Source organism: Balaenoptera borealis (assembly GCF_965194805.1).
Source record: "Balaenoptera borealis genome assembly, chromosome: 19".
NCBI lineage: Eukaryota > Metazoa > Chordata > Mammalia > Artiodactyla > Balaenopteridae > Balaenoptera > Balaenoptera borealis.
Window position 1 is genome coordinate 639,335 of NC_138878.1, and position 22,616 is coordinate 661,950.

The window sequence follows — 22,616 nt, forward strand, 5'->3', positions numbered from 1 at the left end:
GAGGCTCCAGGCAGGTGGGAAACTGAAGAACGTTTTGCAAGTGGGATTTTCCAGGCAGGGACAAAGTCTAAATACATGTAAAGTACAGCATTTGTCCTTTCACTGTTTATTGTTTATCTCTTTGGGGGCCAGTTTTACTGTACCATTGACCCTTGAACAGCACGGGTGTGAGCTGCATGGGTCCGCTTATGTGCGGTTTTTTCAGTACACAGTGTGGGAGGAGGAGGGGCCTTCGACTGGGGGACTGTGTCCTGCCCATCCCCCCCGCCCCCCCGGGGTTCAGGGGCCGACCGTGCAGCTTTCTTGTACATCTGCTTTGGTCATGTGGCAGAACTGGTCTCCAGTAACTGGGAGCGTCTCATCTTTCGGGCCAGGACTGGGCACCTCGCCTACAGCCCTGGTCACTGACCCCTCCCTGCCCTTCCTGGTGAGCGGCTGCCTGGCCGGGCGGAGTGAAGCTCTTCCCCCGAGAATCCGCGCTTGCACCAGGTGCCGCCTGCCTGCCCGCCCGCCCCAGGGCAGATGGGGAGCCTCTTGTACAGAAGTGCCAACTCTGGTTAGCGCCGAGCTGGGGAGGCTGAAGGTCCCCGTGTTCCCACGTCCCCTCCCTGCCTGCTGGCTCCTGCCGTGTTCCTCCAGTGCCCCCTGCTGGGAAGATGCAGCCTGGCGCTCAGGCGACGGTTCCAAGTGGCCAATAGCGAGTTTCTCCGGCTGTGCTCCCTGAGACGGGGAGGCTGATGAGCATCCCCCGGAGACCCCCAGGCTCCCTGGGAGCATCCTCCTGTTTGCTGGTCCCCAGGAGGCCTGCAGCGCTTAGTCAGGGCTGGGGCGTCCTCCCTGGAGCTCGGGCCGCCAGCGGGCAGGCGCCTGCAGGCAGGGAGAGGGGGCCCTCCTGCCCGGTGCCAGTCTTGGTGGGACCGGGACCTGCTTCAAATTATACTTTGCTGTCTGCTTCTTACGTGTTTGATTTCCCCGCAGCATACATGTACACACACCCGCTGCTGAGGCCTGTGTGGATGGAGCCTTGCGGGCTTCTTGTCAGCCTGGCAGCAGTGCTCCCGCCTCCCACCTGGAGCCCCCAGGGCCCTTCAGAGAGGGGCCTGTTGTCAGCTCCCAGCGTTTCTTTGCTTCTCCTTCGGGCTGGCTCTGCAGGGAGGGTGTGTGAGCAGCTCACCCGTCAGGGCTGGGATCTGGGGACGGAGGCGGTGGGCACGCAGCTCCCCTGGTGGGCAGGGCCTGTCGGGACTCCTGCTCAAGGCTGCCCTGTGTGCAGGGACTCACTGGCGCTGGGCTCTGAGCACGCCCCCTGCCAAGTGCCGGAGGCCACGTGGCTGACCATGCAGGGGCTTGGCCGCCTGCCAGGCGTGACACGCTGTGAGTCGCTGGTTGGGAGGGCACATGCCACCCACACCGTGACCCTGGAGCTCTCGGGACCCCAGAGCGGGCAGGACTGGTGTAGGACGCTGGCCACCTCCACCCCAGGCCAAGTCGAGAGGGCGTAGCTGGGCCCACTTCTCTCCGGTCTGGGTCAGGGTGGCCGCTCCACCCGATGAACTCCCGGGTTTGGGTGTGGGGAGCTGGAGGGGTGGTCGGAGGCCCCCAGGCAGGCTGGGAGCGGCGGGATGGATGACGCTGTTGGTGCGTTGCTGGCGGTCTGGATTACGATTTACTGGTTCTGATTTACTGCTGTAGTGAAAGTTGGGGTCAGTGGTTGGGAACCCCTGTTGTCCAGGCCCTTTATGCCAACCTCACCTCCGTAGATTCTGGCCTCCTGATCATGGTCACCTGTGGGGCGGCTCTGTGGTCGCCCTTACCTGGAGCTGGAGCAGCCACTGCGGGGGGAGTGAGACGGGGGGGGGGGGGGGGTCCAGCCTGTCCCTCTCAGGCCGGGGACTTGCTGAAGGCCACACAGACCGCTCTTTCTTTAAATGATCAACGCCGGAAATTTTTTTAAAAAGGAAAAGGAGGAGACATAGAGCAGGAAACCGGAAGGAAAGCCGATTGTCACCACAGCCTGAACGATGGTGCCTGTGTGGGTCCAGTGGCGCTTGGAGGGTCGGAGTGTAATGCGGGAGGACCCCGTGCAGCCCGTCACCTGACGGGGTGTCTGTCACATGTGGACTGTGCCTGGGCCAGTTTCTTGGTCAGAAGCATGTGTTTGTGACTGATCGTGCAGGTCAGGCCCTGTGTGGTGTGGAAGGTGTGCTCTGAGGCCGAGGGACAGGACGCTCTCGGGACAACAGGTCCCGGTGCCGACCACCCACCTCCCGTCAGCCTGCCGTGGGCCGAGCCCTGCAACTTCATGGGAGACAGAGGACCTCCTCCGCCCCCTCCCCCCCACAGGGCGGAGCCCTGACGATGGTGACATCTGAGGAGAGTCATAGATTTCCCACTTTCGGCCACGTGGTATGCCCTGGCTGTCAGCCACGGGGCTTCTGGTGGCAGTGGACGGGCTGAGGGCAGCCGTGCCCGCCGACACCTCCGGCTGGAAGACGCCGTCCTGCCCCCATGGGGCTGGCCCTCCCTGGGCCTCTGTGCGCCTTCCTAGGGCCCAGAGCGGAGACGAGGATTGGACCTAGAGATGGCCACGGCAGGAGGAAGACACCTGAGCAGACACAGAACAGCGTCCAGAAGATCAGGCAGAGTTTTCACAATGTAAAACAGAGCACAAGGCAGCAGAAATGATTGCTGAAACGAAGCATTCAGGGGACGGTTCTAGCGCTTACCGGGTCCGCCATGAGCAGGATGAGTGAGCTGGACGCTGCTGAAACTAAAGACGCCGCCTTGACTGAGGCACAGAGGAAGCAGGAGAGCTGCCAGCCAGGGTCCAGCAGGAGCACACGGGGCCGCCGGTGTCTGCGCAGGGTGCGGGCTCCACGCGGAGCGTCGTGTGGGACCACGGGACTGCCCGAGGGGCCGCGGAAGGCGGCCGGAGGGTGTCTGCAGACCACGTCCCCGGAAGCCAGAGGAGACCTCCCAGAAGCTCACTCTGTGTCTTTGCTGCCAGGATTCGCCGTGACTCGGGGAAGTTCTCCACTGGACGCTGTCAGTTTTGCTGGGGAGTGAAACTCCCCAGGAGGAGTGGACTCTGGATGCTGGGTCCTGAAACAGAGGCCCTCAGGGCTGCGCCCTCCGCAGGCCCAGCCCCAGAAGAGGCCACGGGGGCTGTGGGAGGAGAGCAGAGGTGTGTTCCGGGGGCAACAGGAACAGCATTTAGGGGGAAACCCAGGGATGGCCTGGGGGGCTGGGGACCCTTGCATCTGCTAGCTGGGTGACCGTGTCCCAGAAAGAGAGGATAAACATGGCCCCGATTTCACAGAGGACCAGCGAGGTGACCGAGCGTGAGAATCAAGGCGCCGTGGACATACAGGCCGAGTCACACGGCTGTGCGTTGCTTTCCTCACGGTGAGGGGACTGTCCAGGCTCATGAGACTGCCTTCCCCCCATTACCCTGGGAAGACGGCACCGCTGGCGTCCCCGGGGAACGAGGGGGCAGGGTGAGCTCCAGCCCCTGTGCCTCCACAGCACCCTTTGGCCTCGCTCGCCACTCACACGGACCTGCCAGTTTTCCAGTCTACAACTTGACGCACGCCGCCTGGGCTTCGTGTAACTTCTGTTCTCTTCCGGTTGGATGTGAGAAGCAAAACCTTCGCAGAGCGCTGAGGGAGCTGGGCCGTGGCCCGGGCACCTCCTCTGCCGCGTCCCCGTCCCTGCACTGGCAGGTGGGGCCGTCGCCCACCCCAGGGCAGGGCAGGAAGGAGGCTCTGCAGGTCTCACCTGGGTTGACCCCCGGGTTGGCCCTTGCCGACAGGACGCAGTGGCTGGGCAGGAGGACCCTTCTGCAGCACCAGCGCCCCGGCCTCCGCTCCTCTGTGGCCGGGGTTCCGTGGGCGCCCGCTCCACCCGAGACTCCCAGCCCGGCCAGACGTGGGCTCTCCAGATCCCGGCAGCCGTGGCACCTGTGGAAAAGTACACTCCACCACCGAGAAATTGGCGTCTCAGGAGATGGGATTACATTTGGGGTTTTTTCCTGTGTTAAGCCTGGGGAGACCAGAGGGTTAGTCTGTTCTCCTCCACGTGTGGGGTGAGCAGGGCCCTTGGGCAGGTGTGGACTCGTGCTGGGGTTGCCTCAGCCTTACAGCTCTCCCAGCCCCTTCCTGAGACCACAGGCCGGTGCCACAGGGCCCAGCTCTGCAGCTGGCATCAGAGTCTCTGGGCAGAAGTTGATTCTTCGCTGCCACTCAACAGCAGCGCAGGCAAGGCCCTCGAGGCACCTCCCTGGCCCTGGGCGTCCACTGCCTGCACGGTCACTTGAAGACAGAGGTGGCTGTGGCCTTTCTGCCGGGTTCCTCTGGCGTCTTAAATCACGGGTGCATCTGTCCTGAAGACCCGTGCGCCGCGGAGAGGGGGGCTGGTCTGCTTGCTTCCACCCCTGAGGTGACCCAGTGTACTCCGCAGATGCCACCCACAGCCCGGCGGGGGGCCGCGGGGTGACGCGCTTCGCTGAGGTTCTGCTTCCGTCCTCTTCTCTGGGGGCTTCGTGTCTCCACCGCCCCTGGGCAGGGGGGAGCGGGGAGCCCCTGAGAGGCCAGACGCCCCAATTGTCTGAGGCCAGGCTGTGCTTCCCGGGAGGTTGGGCAGAGCAGGGCCCAGGTCACAGGGCACAGGCAGGGCCACACGGCCTCCCCCTGCCCCGATGCCCAGACCCGTCCGTGTGGCACTCCGTGGGAGTGCTTCTGAGCCAGGCCCCTGCCCGGGTCCGGCCGCTGCCCCAGCGTGGCTTCGTTTCTCGGGGCTCCTTGAAGCTGCTGGGTGCCAGCTGTGCCAGCTGTGCCCTGTGCAGAGGCCTCCTTAAAGGGCCGGGCCCCGGGGGCCATGTGCCGCCCTTTCCTCACTGCTTTTGCCGGGTCGTGGGGGAATTCGGGGCGGGGGAGAAGGCGAGCGGGGTCCTTGGTCACCCCTGAGGAGCGTCCTTTCTGAATTTCCTCCTTGCTTGGGCGTATGCCTTGTGCATTGGTTAAAAACCAGTTGTTGCTGGTGGGGTGGCCTGTGGTGCTTGGGGGTTATCACCTAAGATGCACAGATCAGCATTGTCAGCAGATCACAACTTTAGTTTTTAAAAAGGCAGTTTAAGGTACTTTTTAAGGAAATAACAGTTTACAGAAAACTCTTTGTAAGAAAATGGAAAGCGTGACACGCTTGTGGGGCCTGAGGTGGAGAGCAGCCCAGGGTTGTACTTCTGGGAGTGGAGAGGTCGCCCCAGCCCTGGGACACGGAGAGCAGGGAGAGCCCCTCAGAGACCCGGGCCCCATGGCGACCCAGCTTCCCTCCCCGTGGTCCGCACCTGTGACCTAGGCCCCCCGTCCCCGGGCTCCCCAGAACGACAGGGCCGCAGGGGAGGGTCTGGGACTCGACGGAGCCCCGGTTCCTGTGAGTAGGAGGGTGAGTGTGGAGCAAAGTGAGCTTCTGACTCCTGATCCGTGGAGTCGGGGGTGTCTTTTCTCTTCGTCCTCCCCGCCCCTGTGAAAGAAACGGCGCAGTGTTTCTGCCTGAGGCCGGCAGGGTGTTAGGTGAGGGGCCAGAGGAGCACAGTATGCTTGTCGTGAGGGGGCGCCGGGCTGGCCCCGTATCTCGTTAGTGCTCTGTGTTGATGCCTTTAGATGCCTCCAGCTCAGTCCACGCCGTGGTACTGCAAGGCTGGTTCGCTCCTCGAAGCGCCATGGCATGAGATGGAGGCTCCTAGAAGCAAGAAGAAAGGTACAGTACCGCCCAGTCAGCCTTGACCTCTCCGCGGGTCTCTAAGCTGTGTTTGCATTTTCCATCTGAACTCTTTGGAGGCGGGGTGGGGCGGAGGACCTGGATCACAGACGCTAGGAGTTGCTAGACCGAGGCCCGTCCTGCGTGAGCCGCCTGGCGCGCAGGGCACGGTCTGGGGAGGCGCCTGGAGCAGTGGACGGTCGGTGGGGGCCAGGCTTGGCTTCAGCGGCGGGTGACGAGGTGTCGGAATCGTGTCCCCAGCACAGCTGCTGCCGGAAGAGGTGATGACGGGCGGCGTGCGCGCTGCCGGCTGCCCCTCCCCTCCCCCGCAGGCTGTGAGGCGGGGGCCCCCGTGCTGCCAGCTGAGGCTCCGCAGTCAGAGGGCTCCGTGGCATGAAGTCTCCCCTCTCTCCTCCACGCCTCACAGAGAAGCAGGGTCCTGAGCGGAAGAGGATTAAGAAGGAGCCTGTCACCCGCAAGGCCGGGCTGCTGTTCGGCATGGGGCTGTCCGGGATCCGCGCCGGCTACCCGCTCTCGGAGCGCCAGCAGGTGGCTCTCCTCATGCAGATGACGGCCGAGGAGTCTGCGAACAGCCCAGGTGAGCCCTGGGGGCGGGTGGTCCTGGGGCCCGGGAGGCCCTCCTCCGGGACGGTGGCCCAGCCCCGCAGGCCCCTCCCGGTAACCTCCGCCCATCCTCTCCTCGGCCTGCAGTGGACACGACACCAAAGCACCCCTCCCAGTCGACAGTGTGTCAGAAGGGGACGCCCAATTCTGCCTCAAAAACCAAAGATAAAGTGAACAAGAGAAATGAGCGTGGAGAGACCCGCCTACACCGGGCGGCCATCCGGGGGGACGCCCGGCGTATCAAGGAGCTCATCAGCGAGGGGGCGGACGTCAACGTCAAGGACTTCGCAGGTGAGAGCTCGGAGGGAGGGCCGCGGGGCAGACCCCCTCTTACATGGGATGATCTGCTCTGTGTGTCCAGAGCTGTGCACTGAGAGAAGAGCGTATGTGAGACCAGGAGGCCTTCCCGTGTGGAATCCTAGGTTTTCCCACGGCCCTGGGTGTTGGACCCAAACCTAGTTTAGCATCTCTTTTTAAAAAAAAAAAAAAAAAAAAGCAATTTTCCTAAGTTGCATTTTTCCAAAGCCCTGGGATCTGTCCACGGGGCAGCTCCGTGTGCGTGCCGACGTGTGCAGCCGCTCCCCGCGAGGCCTCAGCGCGTGCTCACGGAGGCCCTTCCAGACCCGCGGCCGTGGCCGCGCTCTGCCTGCTTCCCTGGCTGCAGACGGGGCACATCCTCCCTGTGTGTTGACAGGTGACTCGGGCTGAGGCTGCCCCTTGTGACCCTGTGTTCATCGATCCTGTACCCTTGTCAGCTCGGTGGGCCACGTCACCCTCGCAGCTTCTTAGTCTGTAGGGTTAACCACTAGAGGTCACGAGCAACCCAGAGGCGCCCAAGTAAAGACCACTTGGCACTTCTAGGCTGGGTGCCCACCAGGCCTCTGTCCTGTCCTTAGCGCTTCCTGAGTGCCGCCCAGAGGCGGGGGTGACCTTCCCGAGGGTTAAGTCACGTACGTGCTGAGTGTCTGTTTCCAGGCTGGACCGCACTGCACGAGGCCTGTAACCGGGGCTACTACGACGTCGCGAAGCAGCTGCTGGCCGCCGGCGCGGAGGTGAACACCAAGGGCCTGGATGACGACACGCCCTTGCACGACGCCGCCAACAATGGGCACTACAAGGTGGGCGCCTCCCCGCGGACCCCATGGCAGGCCTGCCGTCAGACTGTGCACGGGTCCATAGCCGCCTGTTTCTCTGTCCTTCCTGTTTGCGGGGTGACCAGGAAGTGAGTCTTTGACAGGCCCCACCTCCCCCCAGCCCAGCTTTCTCATCCTGGGTCAGCACCTGGATGGCCTCTGGCGCCGTCTGTGGCTTGTGTGTCAGGGCCCTTGCTCTGGCCACTCAGGTGTGGTCGGCCATTAGGAGGTGAGTGGCCATACCCAGGGGAAGGGGTGCTCTGTCTGTCCTCGTCCCTGTGCTGCTGCCAGAGCCGGCAGCCTGGACGGGGGCAGACAACGTGGGGTGAGCAGCCCAGGAGCCGCAAGCACCTGGGGCACGTCCCCTTCGGTCCAACGCAGCAGCCGCACGTGCAGGTGAGGGTCTGGCCGCGGTCATTGCCACGCTGTCCAAGAGGCCCCTGGCCGGAGATGGGATGGCGCGCGGGATGAGGACACATGGCGGCTGCTGAGTGTCTGGTCTGTCGTGGCAGCCCCGCTGGTCACTGTAGGCAGGTGTCAGGGAACCGGCGGTGTGGCCAGTGTGAAAATGACGCGTCGGCGCAGGGAGAGATGGGGAGGTGCTCTGGGCTCAGGGTGCCGAGACGCCTGGGACACCTGAGCGCTGATTACAGAGCTGATGTCCGGAATCAGTTAACGTTTTAGGGAAGATGATGGCATTATGGGGTTTTTGTTGTCACTGTTTGTTAAGAGCCATTTTAGAGAAGTATGCTGAAAAACTTTATGAAATATCTGGGATTTGCTAAAAACAACCGGGGCAGGCAGACACTTCCCTGGTGGTCAGTGCTTAAGAATCCGCCTTCCAACACAGGGGATGCAGGTTTGATCCCTGGTCAAGGAACTAAGATCCTATATGCCATGGGGCAACTAAGCCCGCGTGCCGCAACTAGAGAGAAGCCCACGCACCACAACAAAGAGCCCACACACCGCAATGAAAGGTCCCGCAGGCCGCAGCTAAGACATGACACAGCCAAAAATTAAAAAAAAAAAAAAAAAAAAAAAAAGATACCCGGCACAGTGGGCAGGTATGGGGTATGGGTGAAATGAGGCTGGCTGGCTGGTGGGTGATGGAGCTGGGAGGGAGAGGGCCGCCGCCTGAATCTCCACTTTTCTAATTGTCTTTAAACTTGTTATTAGGGAGCAGTCAGACATGGACATGTGGCCTCAGGTGTGGGCTCTGCAGAGAGGAGAAGGCTGAGGGCCAGGAGATGGGAGATGACCCTGGACTCTCCGGGCGGGCTGGTGGCCTTCAGGGCTGCATACGGCAGAGACCCTTTCTCGGCCGGAGGGAGGACAGCGTGAGGGGACTTCACCTGCGTTGCTGGTCTCAGAGGGAAGGGCCGTAGCCAGGGAACGTGGTGGCCTCAAGCAGTTGGGGTGTTCCTCGGCTGGCAGACAGCAAGGACACAGGACCAGAGCCCTGACTGTGGCGCCAGGATTGTCCAACACCGTGGTGATTTGTCACAGGGCAGGGGAGCTCCTGCCCAGGAAGCGGTGTCCTGCTCCCGCCATGCAGACCCAGGTGCAGCTGCGTGCAGCCCAGGCTGAAGTGGAGGCCGCCATCCCGTTTGCGGCACCTACACGTCCCGTTTGCCAGGCACCTGGGGGAGGCCGTGGGTTCCGCCCTGGCCACCCGAGTGCAGCGAGGATCGAGATGGAGCGAGTCACACAGAATTCTTTGGTTTCCTGGTACATCGGAACGTTGTCTGCCCTGGACAGTTGCCGTTAGGTGTGCAACAGCAGTATCTATAAACAATTTGCACTCCTTCGTTAAGAAATACATTATTGCGGGACTTCTCTGGCGGTCCAGTGGTTAAGACTCCACGCTTCCACTGCAGGGGACACGGGTTCAATCCCTGGTTAGAGAACTAAGATCCTGCATGCTGCGCCATGTGGCCTTAAAAAAAAGAAAAAAAAAGAAATACATTATTGCTAAAAAATGTAACTGTCACCTGAAGCTCCAGGAGTCGTGATCTTTTTGCTGTTGGAGGGTCTGAAATACTGAGAGAACTACCAAAATGTGACACAGAGACACCAAGTGAGCAAATGCTGTCGGGGGAATGGCGCCAGTAGACTTGCTGGGTGCAGGGTCGCCACAGACCTTTAGTCTGTAGACAACACGGCATCTGAAGCGTACGAAAGTGAGGTCTGCTGTCCTTGCGTTCAGTGGGTCCTGGGCACGGATTAGCGACAGGTAATCTTACTTTCTGCAATAAATGAAAACATGCAATAAACCTGCTTGCACAAGCTTGGTCTTTGTTTTCTCTACTGTGTAACACGCCCCCCCGCCCCCATAAAAGCCTTCCCCCCAAGTTGCAGGAACCCGGCGGCACGAGGGGAGCAGCCTGTGTGAGTGGTGGGTCTGTGGTGGGAGAGGCCTCGCAGGCGGCGCGAATGGTCTCCACCCCTTGGCCTGGTCGTGCTCAGGCCCTGCGAAGGGGCCGCAGTTGGGCGTCAGCATGGTGGCCAGGGTCCCTGGGTCCCTGACGGGCCTCTCACTGCTCCGCAGGTGGTGAAGCTGCTGCTCCGGTACGGAGGGAACCCCCAGCAGAGCAACAGGAAGGGCGAGACGCCGCTGAAGGTGGCCAGCTCCCCGACCATGGTGAACCTGCTGCTGGGCAAGGGCACCTACACGTCCAGCGAGGAGAGCTCGGCCGGTCAGTGCTGCGGGGGCGCGGGCTGGGCAGGTGGCGTCCCCACGGTCGGCAGGGCTCTCGCGGCAGCCTGCTTGGATGCCTGCTGCTGACGGGAGCCTCTGGACCGTAAGGAGTCCCCCCCAGCCGGGATGGGGGGCTTCTGTGCAGGGCCTCCAGCCCCATGTCTGTGCAGACCTCTCTGTGGCCCCTCTGCCCAGGGCCGGCCTCAACCTGAACTAAGCCAGGTGACGTGCCCGTTGGGCGGGCGCCCTCCCCTCCCCAGGCGCCCGCAGCCCCTGCCTGAACCACCTCTGACCTCCTCCCCCCTGTCCCCGCAGAGAGCTCTGAGGAGGAGGACGACGCCCCATCATTCGCACCTTCCAGCTCAGTCGACGGCAATAACACGGACTCCGAGTGTGAGAAGGGCCTGAAGCACAAGACTAAGAATCCGGAGCCCCAGAAAACTGTGACCCCCGTCAAGGACGAGTATGAGTTTGACGAGGACGACGAGCAGGACAGAGTCCCTCCCGTGGACGACAAACACTTGCTGAAAAAGGATTACAGGAAAGAAACTAAGTCAAATAGTTTTATTTCTATACCCAAAATGGAAGTGAAAAGTTACACTAAAAACAGCACGATTGCACCAAAGAAGGCGTCTCATCGCATCTTGTCGGACACGTCAGACGAGGAGGACGTCGGTGTCGCCGTGGGGACCGGGGAGAAGCTGAGACTCTCAGCTCACACGATGCTGCCTGGTAGCAAAACACGGGAGCCTTCCAACTCCAAGCAGCAGAAGGAAAAAAATAAAGTGAAAAAGAAGCGAAAGAAAGAAATAAAGGGCAAAGAAGTGCGGTTTGGGAAGAGGAGCGACAAGTTCTGCTCCTCTGAGTCCGAGAGCGAGTCTTCGGAGAGCGGCGAGGACGGCGGGGACTCGGCGGGGAGCCCCGGCTGCCTCAAGGAGTCCCCACTGGTGCTGAAGGACCCTGCCCTGTTCAGCTCCCTGTCCGCCTCCTCCACCTCGTCCCACGGCAGCTCCGCCCCCCAGAAGCATAACCCCGGCCACGTGGATCCGCACGCCAAGCACTGGCGGACGGACAACTGGAAAACCATCTCCTCCCCAGCCTGGTCCGAGGTCAGCTCGTTGACAGACTCCACGAGGACGAGGCTGAGCAGCGAGTCTGACGGCTCCTCCGAGGGCTCCAGCGTGGAGTCGCTCAAGCCGGTCAGGAAGAGGCAGGAGCACAGGAAGAGGGCCGGCCTGCAGGGCACGCTGCCCGATAGGAGGAACTCCTTCCATCCGGGCGGGGACGGCGCCATCCCCAAGCTGGACAAGGAGGGCAAGGTCGTCAAGAAGCACAAGACGAAACATAAACACAAAAGCAAGGAGAAGGGGCTGTGCTCCGTCAGCCAGGAGCTGAAGCTGAAGAGCTTCACCTACGAGTATGAGGAGTCCAAGCAGAGGGCAGACAAGGCCGTCCTGCTGGACGACGCGCCGGCTGAGAGCAAGCTGAAAGGCCTGAAGCACGAGAGGGACCACTGTAAGAAGGAGGAGAAGCTCGGCAAGGTGAAGTCGGAGGAGAAGGAGTGGCTCTTTAAGGACGAGATGATCAAGGTCTCCAGAGAGGAGAAGTCGCTCAAGAGAATCAGGGACCTGAACAAGGATGGGGGCAGGGCCTTCCGGGAGGAGAAGGACCGTTCCAGCAAAGCCGACAAGGAGAAACTGCTGAAGGAAAAATCTCCAAAAGAGGAAAAGCTGAGGCTCTACAAAGAGGAAAGAAAGAAGAAGTCCAAAGACAGGCCCTCAAAATTAGAGAAAAAGAATGACTTTAAAGAGGATAAAATTTCAAAAGAGAAGGAGAAGACCTTCAAAGAGGACAAAGATAAAGAAAAACTCAAAAAAGTGTACAGGGAGGATTCTGCTTTTGATGAATATTGTAACAAAAGCCAGTTTCTGGAGAACGAAGACACTAAGTTTAGTCTTTCTGACGACCAGGACCGGTGGTTTTCTGACTTGTCAGACTCGTCCTTCGATTTCAAAGGGGAAGATAGCTGGGACTCTCCAGTGACAGACTACAGGGACATGAAGAGCGAGTCCGTGGCCAGGCTGATCCTGGAGACGGTGAAAGAGGACAGCAAGGAGAAGAGGCGGGAGAGCAAGGCCCGGGAGAAGCGCCCTGACAGGGACACCTTCTCTCGCAAGAAAGACCGGGACGGCCTGGAGCGGGGCTCGGAGCGGAGGAGGGAGCACGCGGCCGACAGGCCCAGGGCCGTGCCCGGCTACCTCTGCGAGAAGGACAAGCGGCGGCGGGAGGCTGCGGAAGGCGGCCGCGACAGGAAGGAGGCCCCCGAGGCCGCCAGGGAGCGCAGAGACGGCCGCGCGAAGCCCGAGGAGGGGCACCGCGAGGACCTGAAGGAGCACGGCGGCGAGGGGGTCTTCAAGGACAGGCCCGAGTGCGACTTCGGGAAGAGCCTGGAGCCCTGGGAGAGGCATCACCCGGCGCGAGAGAAGGAGAAGAAGGAGAAGCTAAAGCTAGAGAAGTACAAAGAGAAGTCCAGTGACAAGGACAAAAACGAGAAACTGATCCTTGAAAAATGTCAGAAGGACAAGGAATTTGATAAGTGTTTTAAAGAGAAAAAGGATGCCAAGGAAAAGCACAAAGATGTGCATAGCAAAGACAAAGAGAGAAAAGCATCTCTCGACCAAGGTAAAGACAAACGGGAGAAGACTTTCCCCGGCATTCTCTCGGACGACTTCTCTGAAAAAAAAGATGAAAAGAAGGGCAAAGAGAAAAGCTGGTACATTGCAGATATATTCACTGATGAAAGCGAAGATGAAAAAGATGACTACACGGCGAGCGGATTCAAAGTCGGGGAGGCCGGCGAGGGGCGGGGGGATGGCCCCCCCGAGAGGGAGGACGGGCGGGAGCCGCACCCCCCCGACAGGCACCGGAAGCACTCGGCCGACAGGCAGCACGCGGAGAAGCAGAAAGACAAAGAAATCCGGGAGAAGAAGAAGGAGAAGGGCGCCACAGACGGGGGCAAGGACAAGAAAGAACGAACCTTGGAAAAGCACAAAGAGAAGAAGGACAGAGAGTCCACGGAGAAGTACAAGGACCGGAAGGACCGAGCGTCGGTGGACGCCACTCAGGACAAGAGGGGCAGGCAGAAGCTGCCTGAGAAGGCGGAGAGGAGGCCCCCCGCGGAGGAGAGGGCCAGGAGCAGGCACCGGGAGAGGCCCGACCGGGAGCAGGGCCGCGAGAGGAAGGCGGGCAAGGGCGCCGATGCGGAGAAGAGCCTGCTGGAGCGGCTGGAGGAGGCGGCGCTGCAGGACTTGCGCGAGGACTCCAACGACAAGGGCAGCGACGCGTCGTCCGACGGCTTCCCGGACCGCGGCCACGACCCGGGCCTCGGCGCCCTCCTGGAGGTGCCCTTCCCGGAGCCCCCGGAGGAGCGGGCGCGGGAGAGGGAGCGGCACCGGCATGCCTCGTCGTCCTCCAAAAAGAGCCACGACCGAGAGCGGATCAGGAAGGACAAGCCCGAGAAGAAAGAGAAGAGCGACGACTGCAAGGATGCGGGCGGCCGGAAGGACAGCGGCCCGTACGAGAAGGAGGTCCTGGAGACCGACGCTTACGGCCTCTCCTACAGCATCAAGGCCGACGCAGAGGACGAGTTAGAGAAAACCATCGAGTTGTTTTCTACCGAAAAGAAGGAGAAAAATGATCCTGAAAGAGAACCTGCCAAGAAGATAGAGAAGGAACTGAGGCCTTACGGCTCTAGCACCCTGAGCCTCCTGAAGGAGAAGAGGCGGCGGGAGAAGCACCGGCACCGGGACCGGCACGGGGACGGGCCCCCGCGGCACCACCGGGAGGAGCTCAAGCCTGCCGCCAGGGACAAGGACAACCCTCCCGGCTCCTTCCGGGACAAGCCCAAGGACGAGGGCGGGAAGCTCAGCGAGGCCAAGCTGAAGGAGAAGGTCAAGGAGAATCTGGAGAAAGAAAGGGGCGACCCCGTGAAGCTCAGCAACGGGAACGACAAGCTCCTCCCGGTCAGAGACCCAGGTAAGAAAGACGTCCGGCCCCGGGAGAAGCTCCTGGGCGATGGGGACCTGATGATGACGAGCTTCGAGCGGATGCTCTCCCAGAAGGACCTGGAGATCGAGGAGCGCCACAAACGGCACAAGGAGAGGATGAAGCAGATGGAGAAGCTGCGCCACCGGTCTGGTGACCCCAAGCTCAAGGAGAAGGCCAGGCCTGCCGAGGACGGGCGGAAGAAAAGCCTGGACGGCCCACTGAAGAAGCCGCTGGGGCTGGACCCTGCCCCGAAGGACAGGAAGCTCAAGGAGCCCGCTCCCGCCGCCCCTGCTGCCGAGAACAAGCCCCACCCGGGACCCGTGGTGGACCCCCGAGACTGGCTGGCGGGCCCCCACATGAAAGAGGTCTTGCCCGCTTCCCCCAGGCCAGACCACGGCCGGCCCACCGGGGTCCCCACCCCCGCCTCGGTGGTGTCCTGCCCCAGCTACGAGGAGGCCATGCACACGCCCCGGACCCCGTCCTGCAGCGCCGACGACTACCCTGACCTCATGTTCGACTGCGCAGACCCCCAGCCCGTGTCCAGCACGTCCGCCAGCGCGTGCTCGCCCTCCTTCTTCGACAGGTTCTCCGTGGCCGCGAGCGGGGTTTCAGAAACCCCGGGCCAGACACCTACGAGGCCGCTGTGCACGAACCTTTACCGCTCCGTGTCTGTGGACATCAGGAGGACCCCTGAGGAAGAGTTCGGACTCGGGGACAAGCTGTTCAGACAGCAGAGCGTCCCTGCCGCACCCAGCTACAGCTCGCCGGGGCGGCACCCGGAGGACAAGGCCCCGGGGCCCCCAGCACCCACCGAGAAGTTCGCCTGCCTGTCTCCGGGGTATTACTCCCCGGACTATGGCATCCCCTCCCCCAAAGCGGACGCCTTGCACTGCCCGCCTGCGGCCGCAGCCAACATCACCCCTTCCCCAGAGGGCGCCTTCTCTGGCTTACCGACAAAGTCCCCCCCTTCACACAGAGACGAGCTCTTGGCCCCGTCCATGGAGGGAGCCCTTCCCCCTGACCTTGGCATTCCCCTGGATGCCACGGAGGACCAGCAGGCCACCGCGGCCATCATCCCCCCAGAGCCCAGCTTCCTGGAGCCCCTGGACGAGGGCCCCTTCAGCACCGTCATCACAGAGGAGCCGGTCGAGTGGGCGCACCCCGCCACTGTGGAGCAGGGTCTCCCCTCTGGCCTCATCGGGGGCACCCCCGAAAACCCCGCCAGCTGGCCCGTGGGGTCGGACCTCCTGCTGAAGTCCCCACAGAGATTCCCAGAGTCCCCAAAACATTTCTGCCCTGCCGAGTCTCTCCACCCGGAGCCCCCTTACCCGGTGTCCCCCGTTTCATACCCTCTGTCGGTCCCCGAGCCGGGCCTGGAAGTCAAGAACGAGGCCGGGGAAGCAGTGCCGGCCGCCGTCTCTGCTTCAGAAGAGCCAGCCACGTTCGCCCCTCCTTCCAGGCTGGAGTCCTTCTTCAGTAACTGCAAGTCCGTCCCGGAAGCACCCCCCGACGCGCCCGCCGAGCCTGCGTGCGTGACGGCCGTGGCTCAGGTGGAGGCCCTGGGTCCCCTGGAGAATAACTTCCTGGAAAGTGGTCACAACCTGTCTGCCCTCGGCCAGGTGGAGCCGGTGCCCTGGCCCGGTGCCTTCCCCGCCGCCGAAGATGACCTCGACCTGGGACCTTTCTCGCTGCCGGAGCTTCCTCTCCAGACGAAGGATGTTTCCGACGTCGAAGCAGAGCCTGTGGAAGAGAGTCCTCTCGTTCCTCTGGACGACACCCCCGCGCTCCCGAGCGGCGGGGACGTCTCCGTGGCAGCTGCTGATGAACAGCTGGTGCTGCCTCCTGACCAGGCGGCCGCCCGGCTCACTACCGAGCCTGCGCCCGAGCCCCCGGAGGAGCCGAAGCCGGCCGCGCTGCCCGAGGCCACGGTGGAGGCCGGGGCCGGGCCGGAGGGGAGGGCCCCCGAGGACCCCGCCCCCGGCCGCGGGCCCACGCCAGCCCCCTCGGAGCAGCATCCGCCGGGGAGTGGGGACGAGCAGGCCGAGGGCCCAGAGCCCTCGGCCATGCCCCACGGTGCTCCCGACGCCCCCGGGGACGGCTCGGCCCAGGCCCGCGCAGTGGAGGGGGCCGGCCCCCAGGACGGTGCCGGGCTCGAGGGGCCTCCGGATGGCGTCCAGCCTGAAGCCCCCGAGCCAGAACCCAAACCGACAGCCGAAGCCCCAAAGGCGCCTAAGGTGGAGGAGATCCCCCAGCGCATGACCAGGACCCGGGCCCAGATGCTGGCCAACCAGCACAAGCAGAGCTCGCCGCCCGCCGAGAAGGAGCCCGCGGCCGCACCCACCCCCAGGGCCAAGAGCCGCGGCTCCGAGGACGACGACCCTCAGGCCCAGCACCCACGCAAACGCCGCTTCCAGCGCTCCAGCCAGCAGCTGGCCCAGCAGATGCACACGTCCACACGTCAGACGCGGGAGGTGATCCAGCAGACGCTGGCTGCCATCGTGGACGCCATCAAGCTGGACGACATCGAGCCCTACCACAGCGACAGGGCCAACCCGTACTTTGAGTACCTGCAGATCAGGAAGAAAATCGAGGAGAAGCGCAAGATCCTCTGCTACATCAGCCCGCAGGCGCCCCAGTGCTACGCCGAGTACGTCACCTACACCGGCTCCTACCTGCTGGACGGCAAGCCGCTCAGCAAGCTGCACATCCCCGTGGTGAGTGCCTGCCCGGGGGGCGCCCCCAGGCCCAGGGCCCACTGCGCTGTCCTCCCTGGCATTCCCCGTCGGCCCCGTGTCGGCTCCCACCCAGTCCGCATGCTTGGACCTCGCCTGACCCGGGCTCCACCCACGTGGGGCACGCCTGGCCCCGCCTCTGGCTCAGTGCTTCCTCCACCCCCTTCAACAGCCCGAGGGCTCCCCAGACTCCAACCCTGGCCCCCAGCGGCCCCACGCTGCCAACCCAAGGCCAGACCCCAGTCCTTTTCCCCCAGAGACCTGAGGGCACCTCTCTGCCTCCTCAAAGCAGGTCCTTCCTTGGGTTTCCAGGCTTCACCACCTGCCCAGTCAGGCCCACGCCCCGCCTCTCGGCCGTCTGTTCGCGTGCCCCCTCCCCTGGGTGGTTCGCCCCACGTCTGTGCAGATGTAACCTGTCCGAGCCCCGCCATGCACACCCCCCCCCCTCTTCACGCCCGGACGCGGGCCATTGGCAGGTCCTGGCACACAAAGTCACGCAGGGAGCGCACATCCTGCACGTGCTGCCCTTCCCCCCCCACCCCACGCCCCAGCAGCAGGCACAGGCGTCACGGCCAGTAAAGCTGATCTCAGCCACCTGTGCTCCGTGGTCCCAGAGCCGCCCCCGCCCCCAGGCTTCGCCATGCTCCCCAGGTACTGCCGACCCACACCTGTGTGGCCGACTAGCCTCATTTTTTGACCACCCCACCCCCACCCCCACCCCCACCCCGTGAGGAAAAGCCCAGCTCTCTGCTTGTTCTGTCTGTCGGGCCTGGGAGAAGCCCCCGTAATGGCTGTCAGTGCCGCCCGGGACGGGCCCCCCCCGTGGGGTTACGTCACACGCGTGGGTCCTGCTGTCAGACCTCGGCCTGCGCTGCCTGTTCCCAGGCAGAGAGGGGGAGCCCGAGGCACTGGACTCAGGGGAACCTGGCCTGGGATCCCTGGTCAGTGAGACTTTTGCTGCTTGGTTTCAGTAACTAAAATTTAGACAAACAGCACCGTGGCCACCATAGAGCATTGGAAACTGGAGAGAACGCTGTGCTCCTGCCTCCCCCTGGACCCCCGCCACCCGACTTCACCCCGCAGCAGCCTGTGTGTCTCCTGGAGCTCAGCCCTTTCTAGAGGCGGGCTCCGGTTCACAGCCTGTCGCCCCGCAGCCAGGCCCAGGCTGTTGGGTGAGGGCAGGCCGAGGCCTCATTCCCACACCCTCCGGAGCCGGGGAGGGTGAAACGGAGGTGACCTCACACCCACAACAGCCCCAAACAAGACCCCTGTACAGAGACCACTGTAGGCGCCCAAGAGGCAAGGGGAGGCCAGCGCCCTGGCCCCCGGGGGCATGATGGGCAGGACGTGCGGCCAAAGAGACCCGGCTGGCTGGTTTCATCTCGGGTTTTGAGATAATCTTAGACCGAAAAGTTGGAAGAGAGCATGTACCTTGAGCTTGGGCCTCGAGTCCAGCCCCTCAGAGGGTCTTGTCTGAGGCAGCCACTGTACCGTGGGCTATTGATTCCTCTCCTCCAGCCCGAGGTCGTGGCCACACGAGCCACCGCACCCTACTTGGCCTCGGCCACCAGGGGCTCCTCGGCAGTCCCGTGCTTCCTGAACACGCTCTCGCTTCCTGGCCCCACGAGAGGCTCCAGCCCATCTGGTGCTGTTGTGACACGTGACACGTTTCCTGTGTGTTTCGGAAGCACCGGCTTCTTCTCCCGGGAGAAGCGCCCTCCCGGGTTCAAGGGTGGCCTCCGGCATCTGGGGGTGGTACCCGGGCGAGCCCTCTCCCTCGCTGATGCCCTGGGAAGATGGGCGGGCCCAGCTGTCCTGTTCGTGTGGCCTCTGGGCAGCTGTGTCCCACTGGGTCTCACGGTTACTCAGGGTGCGTGAAGCCCGCGGTAAACAGAGGACACCCTGCCCCTCCTCCCTCCCCTCTTGGCCGCACAAGGGCCGCGGTGCAGATGCCCTCTGTTCTTAGCTTCCCTCGCCTCCTCCCCCATCTCTGCCGCCCCCTCCCCGCCCGCCCTCCTCACAGCCACACGCGGGGCGGACGGGCGCTCGCTCACCTACTCTTGGGGACAGGCAGCACCTCGCGCGTCCGCGTCTTCACGGGACTGTGGTCTCCGGGGTGACTCCTGCGAGTTGGCAGCCGGGGTGAGTCACGGCCCCCGCTGACCCCCGTCTCCCCCTGTGACCGCAGATCGCGCCCCCTCCCTCCCTGGCGGAGCCCCTGAAGGAGCTGTTCAAGCAGCAGGAGGCCGTGCGTGGGAAGCTGCGCCTGCAGCACAGCATCGAGCGGGTAAGCGGGCGGCCGCGGGCCCAGGGCACCCGGCCCGGGTGGGTCTCAGCTCACCAGCCCCTCTCCTTCAGGAAAAGCTGATCGTCTCCTGCGAACAGGAGATCCTGCGGGTTCACTGCCGGGCGGCGAGGACCATCGCGAACCAGGCGGTGCCATTCAGCGCCTGCACCATGCTGCTGGACTCGGAGGTGTACAACATGCCGCTCGAGAGTCAGGTGGGTGCCCGGGCCTGCGGGGGGGGGGGGGGGGGGGCGTGCCCCCGCCGGGTGATGGGTCGGCGCTGGGGTCACGGGCTGGGACTCTACTGAAAGATCCCTCTGAAACTCACACGTGCGATCTGCACGCGCAGCAGCTGGAGCTGCTGCACCAGGGCTTCCTCAACAAGGGCCCCAGAGAGGCTGTCACGCTGGGGACCACCGTGCTGCTGCCGCCCCCGACGGGCATGCGGGCCCAGGGCGTGCCCACCATTTGGAGCACACGGTGTGCCTCGTCTGTCCACTCCAGAGTCCAGCCCGCCTCCCTCCGCCCCCAGGGCTGTGTTTGTCCCATGAGGTCACACCCTTCCCCAGCCGACCCCTGTCCCCGTGGCACCTGTGCCCCTAAGGGCCCCACCCATCCGCTGACACACGGAGATCTAAAATGTGCAGAAAGCAAGTCGGTTCCCATCCTCCCTGATGTTCTCTCCTACGCCGCAGCCACTGTGGCTCTCAGCCCATCAGCCCAGAGCGTGTCATTCTGGGCCAGGCCTCGGTGCTGAGTTCCCTCCTGACAGAGGCCCCTAGTGACCCCAGGCCCACAGGTGGATCACATGGACCCCTGGGTGTCTGAGCAGCATTCCCAGGTTGGCCGCGTGGTGACGTACGGTGGTTCAGTTAAACCTTATTTCTTTTTACATGTAACCTTTAAGGATACATCTGTAAAAGCTTCTACGTTTAACATACTATGCATAGTGACGCGTTTTCCCTAAAGCAAAAACATTTGTCCACAAAGTATTTTAGGGATTGGGTGGAAGTATTGGGTGGAAGTTTTGCTTTTTTGCATCTGAAAGAAAAAAGAATCTGCTCACCTTCAAGGGATTGCTGCGTTTCCTCTGAATGTCAAGGAGACAGAGCTCTCAGGCTGCGGCCTCCTCCCCTCAAGCCCCTTTGTCGTGGGGCCTGGGCTTCCCCCAGGCAGGTGGTTGCGTGTGGCTGGGCGAGAGAGAGACTTTCCCGCCCCGAGACCCAGACCCGGGAGGCCCTGCAGACCCACCCGGCAGGAGCCTGTGGGGACCTCCTGCTCCCGAGGTTGCCCTGCTTGTAAACCACAGTCCGCTGTGGGCGGCCTCCCAGACGTCCTTTCAAAGAGAAAGTCACTGCCGCTTTTTACCCTCGCCGGCTCGCCCTGGGGCCTCCCCAGGAGACGGAGGGGAGCCTGAAGGCGCCGCCGGGGTCCCGAGTCACGGCCTGGAGAGCTGGTGGGGGAGGGGGGGCCCTGCTGGTCAGCCCTTGACCGGGGGACACGGGGCTTGACGTGCCAGGCAGGCCCACCCCTCCCGACGCCCACACGTGCCTCACTCTCCCGCCAGGGCGATGAGAACAAGTCGGTGCGGGATCGGTTCAACGCCCGCCAGTTCATCTCGTGGCTGCAGGACGTGGACGACAAGTACGACCGCATGAAGGTGAGCCGCGGCGGCGGCGGCGGCGGGGCCAGGGCTCTTCTGGGCGGGGGCGGCAGGGCCGTGTTCGGAGGAGGCAGCTTCAGACTCGCCCTGAGCCCAGCTGGCAGCGAGGGAGCCGAGGCCTCCCCGCCCCCATGTTGCCTCTTAGAGTGTCTTCCCTCCTGTCCAGGTGTGCGGGGAGCAGCTCCTGTCACCAGCTGGCGGTCAGACCTCTGTGGGACCCCACCTTGAGCCCTCCTCAAAGGTCACAGCATCCACCCATCACCCTGCCCTGGCTGTGCTGACCAGTGCAGCGGGCAGAGGACGGGGGGGAGATAGAGAGAGATTAGCAAGTAAGAAGCAAGTCCTTGTCTGCACCCGGGGTCCCCTGTGAACAGAGACCGGCAGTGACGTGCCCGTTACAGAATTAACACCTAGAAGCCGGCACCCAGGAAGCCCCAGGAGGCAGGGCCCGCTGCGTGGAGCTGATGGAGGCGTGACCCAGGCTCCCACGCTGGGCTGCCTCAGTGACCCTGCCTCCGGCACTGCGGCAGCGCACCCAGAGGGGCGGCCAGGAGGCCAGAGGCCAGAGCAGAGAGGAACCACCCTACAGGGCGTTCAGGCCCAGCTGACGCCGGGCCCAGGCCGCGTTTCTAACAAGCTCCAAGGTGACCGTTCGGGGGTCCCACGGTCACTCCTCCCACCACCAGCCAGCCTGAAGGGAGCTGCACGGGAAACTTTCCTATAAAGAGAGAAATAATTTAAAGTTAGACTTGGTACATTACAAAGACAACGTAAGTCTCATTTCCATAATGTGCCATGCCAAGAACTTACAAACCAATAAGAAAAAAAGATGGATAGAAAAAGGAATTGGTGAAGTACAGAGAGTGCAGGGGCACAAAACGGCCACCCGCGTGGCCACTGGTCTCAGAGCACAGCGTGGACGAGGTACTATTCGGGAGACAGGCTGCCCTCCCTCAGTTCCTGCAGCCCTGGGACAACTCCAGACATGCCGGTCATGTGTCACGGGGTTTAGCCTAACAAAGAGTTTCATTTGAGTCACTGAAAACTCAGGGGTACGTACAGTTCAGTACAGTGGTGGAAACCCAGCAGCCCATCAATTCAGTCAAGAGATGGAAACGCTATGTAACACTTTAAATGAGGTGAAAGCAGCCGGACTCCTGAGGGTGTCTGAGCTGTCACGCTTTTTGTTAACGTCTCCCTGAGGATGACGAGTGGCCCAGGCATGCCGAGGAGGACGCGGCTGGCCGCTGGAGCACGTGGGGCTTGTTTCCGGAGCACTTTTCTAAACAACTATTTTAAGCAAGTCAGAAATTGTGATACCTGGCCCTACATGCTTGTGTGTCACGTCGTTAACTCTGTTCACCTGAAGTCTGGTCTTCCGCCCGCTGTGCTCTGTGTCGCCCGCCTGTACCCCAAACGCCACCCCCCCACCCCCCCCACATGCTGTTGGTAACCCAGGTACCGTCATTATTTCAGTTTCAACATTCTCCTTTCTTAACATGAAATACAGAGTACGCCTTTAGTAGTATAACTGTTTACCTTACTTAGTACCCGCTTAAGAGTAAACACGTGAACATTAATTTTTAACAAAGTACATTTCTAAAAGGCATAATTTCCACTGTGAATGCAAATGCCAATGTTACCAACCATAAATCAGATAAATGGAAAATGAAAA

General features: G+C 62.5%; 1 protein-coding gene and 2 long non-coding RNA genes across 19 annotated transcripts in view; 1 reads left to right on the forward strand and 2 right to left on the reverse strand.

Annotated features, from left to right (window-relative positions):
• Positions 1-22,616, forward strand: part of ANKRD11 (ankyrin repeat domain containing 11) — a 164,436-nt gene that overhangs the window by 140,591 nt on the left and 1,229 nt on the right. For 11 of the 16 annotated variants that reach the window (XM_082369566.1, XM_082369561.1, XM_082369553.1 and 8 more), the window contains 10 exons: positions 6,185-6,355; positions 6,469-6,672; positions 7,357-7,499; positions 10,063-10,210; positions 10,528-16,973; positions 18,510-18,665; positions 19,180-19,278; positions 19,350-19,493; positions 20,846-20,938; positions 21,108-21,270. In XM_082369566.1, the coding sequence (XP_082225692.1) occupies positions 6,185-6,355; positions 6,469-6,672; positions 7,357-7,499; positions 10,063-10,210; positions 10,528-16,973; positions 18,510-18,665; positions 19,180-19,278; positions 19,350-19,493; positions 20,846-20,938; positions 21,108-21,270 (7,767 nt within the window). Of the gene's footprint in view, positions 1-5,660; positions 5,758-6,184; positions 6,356-6,468; positions 6,673-7,356; positions 7,500-10,062; positions 10,211-10,527; positions 16,974-18,509; positions 18,666-19,179; positions 19,279-19,349; positions 19,494-20,845; positions 20,939-21,107; positions 21,271-22,616 lie in introns of all 16 variants that reach the window. The other 5 variants (XM_082369556.1, XM_082369557.1, XM_082369560.1 and 2 more) reach the window with 3 other exon arrangements.
• On the reverse strand, positions 5,659-7,454 carry LOC309617364. Its single transcript, XR_014237953.1, has 3 exons — positions 7,336-7,454; positions 5,857-6,196; positions 5,659-5,739 (listed from the first exon to the last, which is right to left on the reverse strand). It is a non-coding gene; the product is annotated as an uncharacterized lncRNA (long non-coding RNA).
• Positions 18,537-20,839, reverse strand: LOC309617363. Of its 2 annotated transcripts, none has more exons than XR_014237951.1 (4): positions 20,345-20,839; positions 19,333-19,507; positions 19,046-19,114; positions 18,537-18,639 (listed from the first exon to the last, which is right to left on the reverse strand). It is a non-coding gene; the product is annotated as an uncharacterized lncRNA (long non-coding RNA). The 2 variants fall into 2 exon arrangements; XR_014237952.1 differs by lacking the exon at positions 18,537-18,639 and adding an exon at positions 18,674-18,779.